Source organism: Protopterus annectens, chromosome 10.part0 (genome assembly GCF_019279795.1).
Source record: "Protopterus annectens isolate FY-2018-M chromosome 10.part0, PAN1.0, whole genome shotgun sequence".
Taxonomy (NCBI): Eukaryota; Metazoa; Chordata; order Ceratodontiformes; family Protopteridae; genus Protopterus; species Protopterus annectens.
Genome location: NC_056744.1, coordinates 1,180,360,618 through 1,180,373,521, shown reverse-complemented (window position 1 = coordinate 1,180,373,521; position 12,904 = coordinate 1,180,360,618). Strand labels below are relative to the sequence as shown.

Here is a 12,904-nt window from a genome sequence, read left to right as displayed (position 1 = left end):
GAGCGTAGTATGCCTGTCAGGGCATTTACTAAACAGGTTGGCAGTGTACCTTGTGGAGCCTGTAAGGCTTGCCCATATATCAACAGGGACACGACCTTTGTGCACCACATTACAGGAAGAAATATACTACTGAAAGCTAGAGCAACCTGTAGGACGAAGAACATAGTTTATTTGGCTGAGTGTAGGTCTTGCCCATGTTTTTATGTGGGCAAGACCAACAATATGTTTAAAGTGAGACTGTTACAGCATTTGTCAGCCATAAGAAATGGGGATGTGCACAATGCCCTATGTAGGCATGTTATTGAGTTTCCAACACATGCCTTTACTTTTAGGGCTATAGTGAATGTCACACTGAATAAAAGAGGCGGGGATATAAAACAACAGACAGAACTGATTGAATCCAGGTGGATTATAGAACTAATGGCCCATAGATGGCCTGGCCTCAATGATGTCATACCTATGAAGCCCGCCCTGAGAAATAGGCGGGTGTTTTACTAATGTTTGATTGGTTTAGATCTGTTTTAAATTATGCTTCATGATGATTGTGCTCTGTCTGATGAAGGGTTACACCCGAAAGCGCTAACATCTTCTGTATTTGTGTCTTTGGATTTTATACCTGCCTCTGGTTTTAATAAAGTACTTTTATACGACAGCAGCATCCATCCGGAAGGTTTTTTCTTGTTTTTACCTCTAAACCTTGCATAATTAAATCTTCTAAAACATATTTCCATTTGTACTTTTTCTTGACTTCCATATTTCTCTGCTTTATACAAATTTTCATAAAATTTCCAAAATATCTTCTAATACTTTTATAGGATCTCTGGTTATTTTTCTTGTTAAAGGCAGTTTTGGCAATGATCTTTTCTATTTTCCATTGCCGAAGTTGTTGTGCTAAATGTTTTTGTGCTCTGGAGCCATTATCAAAAACGAGTTGTTGCTTAACACCAGTCTTTCTAAATTCATGCATATTATCCAGATACTCCCTTATTTTCTCTTTAGCACTGTGCAGTTGTGCCTCTTCTTTTTCTGTGAGATCTCCCTTATTCTGCAATACTTTACCCTTTGTCGGCCTTTTTAAATAATTATTCTTACTTTTTAACCATATCCATTTTCTTTTAGTTCTACTCTTTGTAAACTCCATTTTCATTTTATCCAACTCAATAGCTACCACTTCTAAAGAAATTTCTATGTTCCTTAATAACTCCCGAATAATTTCCACTACCCGTTCTTTAAATTCCTCTCTCTTTTTAACAGGTAGGTGGGGAAGTGCCAGTGTCCCATTTTTACTCTATTACCCTACATTTTTATCTTAGTCTGAAATAGTCACTAGATATATAGCAAAGCATTCAATTAAATGCACATGTTCCTGTGAAATATAATTTTTGTCTAGTCTAGCCCAGTTATTATACCTCAGGAAATAATATGTTAATTCTCTCCGAGATTCTGCCACTGAATTAACATCTTTCATACCAAACATTTTCAGAAATTTCACTCTTTTGTTATATTTTCACTTTTAGGTTCCCCCAGATACAGCCTTACTGTTGCAAATCAAGTTCCAGCCCCCACCTATAAGTATTATTCACTGCTGAAAGCTAATTATTTCTCTCAAAATTTTCTTAAGCTCCATAATAGCAGATTTAAGTGGAATATAAATACATGCCAGCATACTCCTCTTCCTTTGCAGTGGTCCATTACCACCTCAAATATGCCATTATTATCTTTTTCTCCTCTTCTATCACTATTGGAGCTCCTCTAGCACTTAGAAGTACTTCCCTTTTTCTTTTGTCCCTGATATTCTTCTGAATCTCCATCCTGAAATCCTTTCCTTATCAAATTCACATGATCACTTCTTTATAAATGTGCCTCCTGTAGCATTGCTATTTGTGCTCTGCATTTCTTAATATAATTCAATACTTTTCATTTTTGGTCTATACCTGTGAGGCCATTCACATTCCAATAATGTTTGGCAGGTTGATCTTTTATACAGCTGTTTCTTGTCTGTAGCATTGCTAGTTGAACTCTGCATTTCTTATTATAATTCAATACTTTTAACTTTTAATCTATACCCATGAGGCTATTCACATTTCAAAATAATATGGATAGTGTATCCATTATGATAAGAAGTTATTATTCCCACCTATTATATATGACAACATTTTTAGATGTCTATTTTGAGCTTTTGTGTTACATACATCCACTAATGTTTGGCAGGTTGATCTTTTATACAGCTGTTTCTTGTCTTTTCCAACTAAACCTATGTCACATTTTATAAGACGTTTTGTTTTAATGAAAGCCCTCAAACAAAAAAAAATTAAACACACTTCCCAGAGCACCCCACAACCTAACTTCAAACACACAAAACTATGTACATCTTCAAATAATGAAGTTTAACCCTCTTGGGAACAATTGTCCCAAATTGACAGCTGAACCTGCAAGCATTACCTAACCTAAAATTAAGATTATCCATGCTAAATTGCATGTTACAGCCTGTGCTCCTATTTAGACTAATTGCTGTCTGTTCTTGCCTTATCCTTATTTTCCTACCAGATGTGAATAACAGCTTGTATACTTTTAGAAAACATTAACTTTTTGCCTTCAGAAAAAGTGCACTGCACTATCTTTAAATAAAACTAAATTATATACTGTTCTAGTAAATGCAATGAAGTATTTAGGTACCAAAAAAGCTGCTATCTCTTATTCACTTTCAATAATTTCAAACTATATTTTCAACTAAGCTGCTTAACCTTGTAATTTTTAATTTTATGTTTCTTTCAGCAAACAATGCCCAGGACACTCAATATGTATTGCCTTCACCTGCAGCTAGCTTGCCTCCATGGAAACATGAGAACAAAATGTACAGCTGTCCTTATCTGCAGACTTCTCAGCTCACACTGAACATTTATTTGCTAAAAGAAAATTTTACATTACATTCACAGTGCTCTTCTAATTTTAAAGTCAACTTGCTTATACAAAAACTTATTTTATTAAGCTATAGTCATTAATCCAAACATTTACCTATGCAAAAGAAAGAGAAAACATCTCATTTCTACATATATTATAATTATGTGCACTTTTATACCCCATCCCCCACCCCAACTCAAGATTACAACATATTAACTTAAACATGCTTTTGTCCAACCTTTCTTCTCTTTTTACATTGTGCTGCCTACAATTCATAAAACTAAAAAAGAAAAAAATTACTTGTTTACTTTACTATCTTTATCATGTACAGCAATCACTGAAAATGCTTTACTATATGACATGCAATTTATATTATGAAATAATTTATACAAATACTGTTAAGAACAAAAATTGTTTTACTTTTTGCCCCCATTTTAGTGCGCCTCCAAACATTAATAACATGAAGTGGGCTATATGCTTTTCAGTCCACCCCAACAAGTTTAACAAAGTCAACAACATTTCAATCTTTATAAGTTGTAACTGTGACTGATGCTTTATAATTTCACATTTATTCACTAATTGCAGTGTTGCTGGTCATCTCCCAACCCTAGACTATGGGTCAAGTCCAAGGTATTTCCGATTCTTCTAGTCAACTCATGTGCTTTTTTCTGTCTCTCAACCATTTTCCTTTGAAACATCGGAAAAGGTTTCACTGGCCAAGTCTCTCTATGACCTTTATTATCAGAAGAATGAGAAGCAGACTCCCATTCTGTTTGATGGCTCACTTTTTTAGACAAGTTTTTGTATTTCCTCCTTAGCATGTTCTACATCAAAAAATGATTTTGATCCTCCAGGAAAAAAATATTGTTAAGACAGCTGAATACAGCAGCTTGAATCTCACACCTGCCTTTCAACATTTCGTGATTGGGATAAATGTGTGTCTCTTCTGCCTTGTGTACAATTAATAATCATTTTCTATCAACACCCTACCATCTCCAATTTTTTAATAATTTGCCCTCAACTCTTTATGCTGATATGATTCCATCTTTACTAATACAGGCCTTGGCTACTTTCTCATGGCCAAGTTTAGAGCATACACAAAATGTGCCCTTTCAATTAACAACTCCTGCTATGGAATGCCAGTCCAGTTGCTTAGTTGCACTTTCATAAAATCAGTACAGTATGTTCCTTCCAATTTCTCTGGTACAGCAGAAAATCTCAGGTTTTCTGTGTGTGCTCTGTCCTCTAGTTCTACTATTTTTTTATAACAGCTCTTTTTAGCAGTCTCATACTCAGCCAGCCTTTTCTTCACTTTTCTCATACTCAGCCAGTCTTTTCTTCACTTTGACATCTCATTTTTGCAGTTTTATCAGTTTATCTGAATATCTGCTTAAATCCGCTTCCATTGTTTGCCAGCCTTTTATTATTTGAGGTGATATAATCCTTCATTGTTTCATTTATTTAAATCAGCTCTGAGCACATTTGATATATTTTTCCTCTAGATTACTAGAAGCCATTTCTTATGCCAAATCTGATGCTTGAACTGCTTTTTGCTGAACAGCTGCAGGATTATTCCCGGTCAGTGTTTTCTCTTCAACTTTTCTAGTTGATTTTCTTTCAGGTTCTTTAAGTTTCTTCTTTGCTGGCATCCAGGCAATCCACTTACCAGCCAATAACTGAATTTTGCTAAAACTGGCAGAATTACTTTTCCTTATCACTCAGCTTCTTTTTTTCCCACTGGGAGAGCTGAAATTAAGCTGTTGATCAGCATACAGTCATCTTGGAAGTTCCGTATTAAACGATTCTTGGTATTTTTGAAGGCTTTATTATTCAGTTAAGTTTGAACCAGGCTGTATATTTGTGACATCAGATGTAGTGGAACTTTGTTTCTGTTATACCTCATGAAATTGATCTTGAGTAGTTTCCTACTGCATTAGTTTCTGATACTTCTCTATGTAACAAAGATATTAATATTGTTATGTTGATTACTGAATTAGTATTAAAGAATTTTATTTTGCTGGAGAACATTTTAAACAGGTTAAATGTGTGGCAATGGTGTGGCATTATCATCGTACGCTAATATTATTATGTAGATGTGGGAAACAACATATGTTTTTAATTTAAGTTCAAGGAGTGTATTATCTTATATCTGAGTTTTTTAAATGATATATTATGTGTATTGGAAGTATTATTGAATTTAATATTTTTTTGCCTATATTAACAATACTGCTGAAATTTTAAGATTTGTGTATAAATATGACACAATGAGATTAATTATCTGGATATTACCTTATGTAATAATTCTGATGAGTCAAAATTTGAAACAAGGATATGTAGAACATCAGTATTCTTAAAATCATATTTATTATATACAAATAATCACCATATAAATGGAAAGTTACTATAGCAAAAGTTGTAATGGCTAGATTATCAAGAATTGCATCTAATGAAGTGGTATTTAGTGAAGAAATTGATTATTTAAAACAGCTGTTGATAGAAAGAGGGATCCTAATGAATTGTTAATTAGAGTTGAAGAGGAGCTGAAATGTCATTGAGTCACTAAATGTAAACCTATTATTAATGTGAGGGGGTAAGATCTTATGAAAATTGTAGTAAAGCTGAATTGGATAGTGAAGACAATTACACCGTCTCATATGATGTTGCTCCTTTTTACAGCAATCAGTTTCCTTCCATTACATTATAACTACTCTGATTCATAGGGATTTACTAGGGTTATGCTCTATTGTACTAAGGGGTTATAGGTAATGATATTCAGTTAAGTAATATATTAGGAAGTAGTCGACAATTAGTTCTAATCATCACTCCAAGTAATCCAGACCATATGACCTGACAAATGTCAACTCATTTACAGTTGCTGCAGGCTATAAAGAAGGTAATGTGAAATGTTTTACAAAATTCAACATGTTTAGACTAGATTATAGAAACTAGACCAATTAATGAATTAATTCTTTCTTCAATGCAATGAATAAAGCAAAACAATTAAAGACAATATAAATGCTGCAAGAGTTTTTATTCAACAACCCACAAGTCATACAAAGATCATAAGTATTACAGCATACAACATGTTGTTTTTTGTTGGGGAGGGCTTAGATGCCTGCAGGACACCTACATCTAATTTTTGACCTCAGTATGTCTTTGCTCTCATCAAGACTAGCTATACCCTCTGGCATCACTCAGTAAAAGTCGGATCTACTTGAATGGCTAATAATGCTGTATTGTTGCAGCATACACGTGAAAAGTCAGCATAGCCAGATCATGGACAAATGAGCCTCTATGCTGGGTAATAAATCAGGGCCCCTCCAGCCATACCAATGACCAATTACTTGGCTGTCTGTCCACATTTACCATAAACACCGTTCAAACCTGTCAGTATACATACTACTTTCTTTGGTATTATTACAGTTATCACAGACATTCAGATTTCATTAAAATTTATCTCATACTTTACAGAAAAAAAACTGACAGACATTTTGTTAAACAGACTTAGCATGAGAAATAATAAACACCTCCTCTCTTGAAACTCACATTTAGTGAAAATGCATTTGAAAACACATTAAACTACAAAAGAAGTACTGGAATTCATACTCATATAGCATATAGTGAAATACTGAACCAACTTTCAATGCTGTGCAGTCTGGAAATTGTACCAATTCCTGGAAGTGTCTCATTGGCTCTGTATCCCAGTTCTAGCCTCATTGGATAAAATTGGCTCCAGGCATTTGTCAGTGAGACTGAAGCTAGGATGCAGAGCCAATGAAACAGACAGCACACAAAGTAGAAAATTGTTTTTGGAAAATTGGTATGGACTTGTCTTCCTTTTTTAAATGTATTTATTTATTTTTTAAGAGCCCAGTTGTTCAGGCTTTTTTTAATTAGTGCTGTATGTCAGGCCCCCGGCCAGCATCAGGCCCCATGTAGCTGCCTAGGTTGACTTGTGTTGGATATGACCCTGCTGGAGCTGTGAATGAAAGTGGAAAAGAACTCTTCATTAGATGCATTTCCACTACATCTCAGTAAAGTTGAATCTGTACAGCCAGTCCCTAATGTAGTCCAGGCCAGAGGGGGCTAATAGGCCATATTAATGGGAGTCACTTTGCATGTTAAGGTGACTTAGGATGGATGCAGTTAAGCAATATTGTATACGGCATGGTATTTACTCTTCCAGTCATCATGACATGAGCATGTAGCAATAATCAAAACACACTGACTCTTCCCTGTACTCCTTCACTATATCAGTATATAAGTATATGAGGTCTTCTCTTAATAACAGTAAAATATGTTGTGATAAACACATGGTGCCTGTGTTCCTACAGAAACTATGGAAATATCTTTTGGGGAAATTCTTGTTGTATAAATGAAAAAAAAAATCACCTTAAAATGAAGGGTCTGACAAGGGAAAAAAACATACAGCTTTCTTTATAGTTTGCTAGCTAGATAGTCCCACTGAAACCACAGCTTCCTTTCTAACAGCAGACACAAAAGCAAATAGAACTTAAGTTCAGACCTATGTCATACAGAATGTACATGATGTCTGATAATATTAAAATTCAGGTCTTTAGCCTTACAACACAAAACCTTAACTACTATGCCACATAACTGCTACCTTTTTCGATAAGATTATTTGTGAACCCGTAAAGGAGTAATGTGGCATGCAGAGGCTGCACTGACCCTGTAAGTAGCCTAAAGAACATTTTCACCTGATATGTATGCTATGTACATGCATGTAAATGTTTGAGGAGGCATAGGGTTGTGGAAAAGGACTAGAAAGAAAACACAAACAGTGAACTCTAGAGCAACATTATATGAGTCCAGGCTGTGGCTGAAGGAGCTTCTTGGGCCAGCTCATCTACTTGATTTTCAATTAATCTTTTTTCAGGTTTCAGGCTGATGGTTAGGGATGCAGCAACACCTTGAAGAACAAGATGGCTACATGTTACCCGACTCTAGCAAAACATACATTTAAAGAATATCAGACAATACTGTTTTACAGTATAGCTTAGCTGGTTAAGCTATGAGTTATTAATTGTTAGACTGATACATAAAATTAAAGTACCTTAACATTGTAACCACTTTATTAAGAAACAGAGCCATCAAGAAAACTGCAGCAAATCAAAATCAGTGCCTATGGATTGTTTTTATTTCCTGATTTTCAGGTTTCTGTAAATGTTAAAGTCTCTGGGCCAGATTCATGAATAACTACACTAGCGTAACTCCCATCTTCTTCCTTCTAATTTTAGTCTTCCTACTGATTTTCTTGCAGCCTTAAATAACAAGGAAGATTCATGAAGGTTACCACAATGTGTAGACTATGTCTACACTTAGTCTAATATTTCTGAGTGAACAGACAGAACAAAAAATATGGTAAGGATGTTCTTGAATACAGATCTTGTATGCTTAGTGCATACATAGTATAGGTGGTCAGAAATCTGTCCCTTTGTATCTTAACACCTTCCATCAATTAAACTGAAAGATGTTATATACTGAACATAACTTTCAAATTCCTTAAAATGATTTTAACAATTTTAGTAAAAAATAGAACTTCAACATGATAGCAGCATAACTAAACAAGTAGTTCAGAAATTTCTAGATGCAACTTTGCATGGGTATCTGAACTAGCTAATATGAGGAAGGAGTTCAGAAACACCATAGGAAGGAAATTAATAAAACGTACCTTACAGTAGATGTTTTATTTTTAAAAATCACTTTTAAAAAGAGACATTTTACCTAGTAAATAAAAAACTCACCTTATTTCAGAAGCTAAAGAGCCATTCCCTATAGTAAATGGGATAAAATTAAATTGAAGTTTTTCTTCCTTCTCTTCCACCAGATGAGGAGAATGGGTTGTGATACCAGCCTCTGACTTAGACCTGCAGAAAAAAAATGTTAACTTTACAAATGGATGTTACTAAATGTGCATTTACATTTTGTGTCTTTTTTAATGTGACTTGATAGTTGTATTTGCTTAAGTACATTTGCAATGCTAGCGAACGATGTAACCAACCAGTAACAGCATACCTCAAAGTCTAACTGGTCTGCAGCATGCACTCGGAAATGTAAGAAACACATTCTAGTGCTCCAGCTTGTGTGCTACTATTTAACAAAAATATTTCTTGTGACTGCCTGGAGGATAAGTTAGGCTCATTAGCCCGATTTCCTACAATGAGCATACAGCTTGATGGGAGAGAAGGAACTCTAAAAATCAATATGAAACAATTTGTGGAAAAACAAAGAAACATACATATCCACAAGATTTAGTGTAGTGATTAGCATTGCTGCCTCACAGATACTTGTCTTTCTGTTTTGTTTCCAGCTGAAGCCTTCAGTGCAGAGTTTGACTATCTTCCCTGTGTTCTCAAGGATTTTCACTGGGGTGTCTGCTTTCCTTCCACATCCCTAAGACATTAGATTTGGTGAAGTGTGATACTCCAAATTGGCTATAGGTGTGTGTGTCATATGCCTGTGGATATGTGAGTACGTTTACAAACTTCCTGTCCAGAAGTGGTTCCTGTCTTAGAGCTGCTATTTTTCAGGAAAGGTCCTGGCTCTGTTTTGACCCCAAAGACATCCATTCCAGAAGCTTCCATATTTTCACTTGGAAGTGCCGCCACATATTTTTTTATACTTCAGCTAGACTAGAGAAGATGTTTCCAGGGATGCTGTCACAATGTTGAAGGTATCGAGGAGAAGACATAGATACATGGTAGCACATTTTTTGGGCTTGTCCAAAAGTGTTGGAGAAGAAGGATACCCAGGAATTATTTGAGAGCCTATGGCCAGTGAAGCAAGTATTTTCTTTGTCTTCTTTTTTGGGATACTGTGAGGGAGACAGATGTGCAAGGTATGAAAATGCTTTATTTGGGGCTGTGCTTTTCTTTGCTAACAAAGTAACAAGAAGCTGGAAGAGGGCAGATCCCCCACGGATTCAAAAAATTATATACGTTGTTTGATGTACTCTCTGACACAGACACATTGATGTGTGTAGAGGTGACTTCAAATTACTTGTGTAAGTGGCTCCCTTGGTTTCAGAAAATGGAAGAAATGTGTCTGTTGCCGGAAAGGACTGAGTTTGTTACTACGTAGTGCTGCAGCTGAAGCATATTAAAAATGAGATATAAAAGGGGAAATATGAAGTTTATAACTAGCAACACCTGAGATGATGGTGGTCTGTATGGCTAAAAGGAGGGTACTGACTCCAGTTTAGGAATGGCTTAATAGGAGTGCATACTTTTATTCGAACCGACCTAATTATGGATCCTGTGTAGGTAGGAGGTAGATAGTCTGATTTGTTTTGTTTTTTTGTTTGTTTGTTTTAAATTACTCATGTTATGAGACATAAAGCTGAAATGTTACTGTCAGTTAAAAAAAGAATGAAAGAAATTATCAAATATGTCAAAATATGTTCAGTATAAATGCTGCATATTAAATCATGCCTAACATCTCCTGAGAGAAATGAAAGTCAGCAAGCATTACACAAACCCGGATTACTTACCCCGTCGCAATACTAATCAATCGAACCATAGTAGAAGCTAAAATTCCCACCATCTGGAAAATATCCTATGTAATCCCACTTCACAAAGGAGGCAGCTATACTGAATTCTCCAATTATAGGCCAATAGCTATACTCTCTCCACTTGCAAAGATTATGGAAAAATGTATTCATAGACAACTCATGCACCACCTAATCCAAAATCGCCTTATGACAGACAGTCAGCATGGCTTTCATCCTCATCACAGCACTACTTCAGCCCTCATAGCCTTTACTAACACCTTAAACCATAATCGCAACAATAATTATATATCCTCAGCCCTCTTTTTGGATCTTTCCAAGGCATTCGATATGGTTGATCACCAACTTTTAATCCACACCCTGCAAACATTCTGTCTAGATACTGGAGCCCTCCAATGGTTTCAATCCTACCTGAATGGTCGACAGCAGGCTGTCCTCTGGCAGAACAAACTCTCTAACCTTCTACCTAACACCCTTGGAGTACCACAAGGCTCTATACTATGGCCCTTGCTGTTCTCCATCTTCATTAACGACCTTTATACTGTCATCCCAAAAGTCAGCTGTATCCAATATGCTGATGACTCTACTCTGATTTGCTCAGCCACATCTCCAGTAGAGTTATGGTCAGCTACCCAGACCACCTTTAATACAATAGAAAACTGGCTTTCTGAATATCGTCTGATCCTAAATCCCAAAAAAACTAAAATGCTGTTATTTTCACCAACACGTAGGTCTAACGCTTTCACCTTTACCATAAAATCAAATGATGGCACAATAATCTCCGCTGACCCATCTACAAAACTATTAGGTGTCATCATAGACAATAATCTAAAATTTGACCTACATGTTAACCAAACTATCAAAACCATCAATAAAAACTAGGGTCACTTTACAGAATAAAAGCCTTCCTAACCCCTCCAGCTAAAATTGCCATAGCTCGCTCTCACCTTCTTTCAACCCTTCTGTATGCATCCCCTCTACTCTCAAATTTAAACAAGACTGTCCTTAACAAACTCTCAATTTGCTACAACCACATTGCCAGGTTTGCCACTGGGCTGCCTTTTAGGACACATCATTGCATCAGTCTAAATCAGCTTGGGTGGCTTGAACTACCCAGCCTAATCCAGTATAACCAATTGATTATGGCCTATAAAATCCTCTATAATCTGGACAATACTCCTGCACTTAAAAATATTATCACCCCCTATAACAATCCTAGACTGCTTCGATCCTCTAACAAACTACTAATTCAGACTAGCAAAATTAATAACACAGCCGGTGATTCTGTCTTTGCAAACTCTGTAAGTAGATCCTGGAACTCTCTTTCAGCTGATATTACCTTACTTTCCACCTTAGGTCAATTTAAAACTAGACTCAAACAACATTTGTCACTTAACTGGCTATGTCAATGTATCAAGCCTGGCTAGCTCTCTCTAGAATGTGTAAAAATCTGTTAACCAGTTTACTGTGTAATTTAATTTAATCCTGACTTGTGCTCAGGATTAACTGTAACCTGTGGAACTTGTTTAACTTGCTTACTTATGTAATCTCTGTAAATAGTCTGTTTGTAATATGTAATGCTGGTATTATGTAATGCTGTATCTGCTTACCCTTGGACCTTTTCTCCCTGGGCCTCCGCTGGGAATGGACATGCATCCATTCGGACTATCCCGGTCAACAAATGTAAAATAAAATAAATAAATAAATAAATAAAATTGCATATTACAAAGAGAAAAAAAAACAGGAATACCATCTAGGAATTTTCCTCCAACGGAATCTAATAGAAATTCTTTAACCAGCAAAATAATGACTGTTTCCAAACCAGTTACTGCAGGTAAACAAATAAAAAAAATTCACTTACATCCAGGCCTGAGCCAGGATAGATTACCAACTTGACAATATTAAGAAGAAAAGAGCCAAGCCCAGGTTACAGCACCTTACTAAATTATAAAGCAGTTGTATATATTTCACATTGCACAACAGCGTTGGATGAGCAAAATATTTGCTTTGAGCATAATTTGACCTTGACTGTTAAATGTACAGAAGAAATTAGCATGCTGTGGACCAAATGTTATATTGGGAAACTCTGTCTTGTCCACTTCCTACTATTATCTAAAGCATATATCTGTCATAACCATTTGAACTGCACTTATACTACTCCCCTAAAAATGCTGCAGTGTCTATTACTAAGCATCCTAACACCTAGATTAAATTTGTTTATGCAATACATTTTGTCTACACCTTGCAAAACTATAACTGAACTGATATAAAAATCACCTGAGTAGAAGGAGAAGTGATGCCACCCTAATACCTGACAGCAAGCTGCACCTGCATGGAAGGTAATACCAACACGCTGGTGCTTCTCCCTTATTTCAGTTTAGTTTGCTGCAGCAAGAGATGTTTTCCTCAGGTGGACTGTGAAGTAAGAATAAGCGAGCAGGACACAGAAAGAGGAACGCTGCAAAAAAGTCTACA

The 12,904-nt window shown here is 35.8% G+C and overlaps 1 protein-coding gene across 1 annotated transcript in view; it reads right to left on the bottom strand.

Annotated features, from left to right (window-relative positions):
• CCDC17 (coiled-coil domain containing 17) overlaps positions 1–12,904 on the bottom strand; it is a 785,488-nt gene that overhangs the window by 584,350 nt on the left and 188,234 nt on the right. The window contains exon 7 of the mRNA XM_044086848.1: positions 8,667–8,789. Coding sequence (XP_043942783.1) covers positions 8,667–8,789 — 123 coding nt within the window. The remainder of the gene's footprint in view (positions 1–8,666; positions 8,790–12,904) is intronic.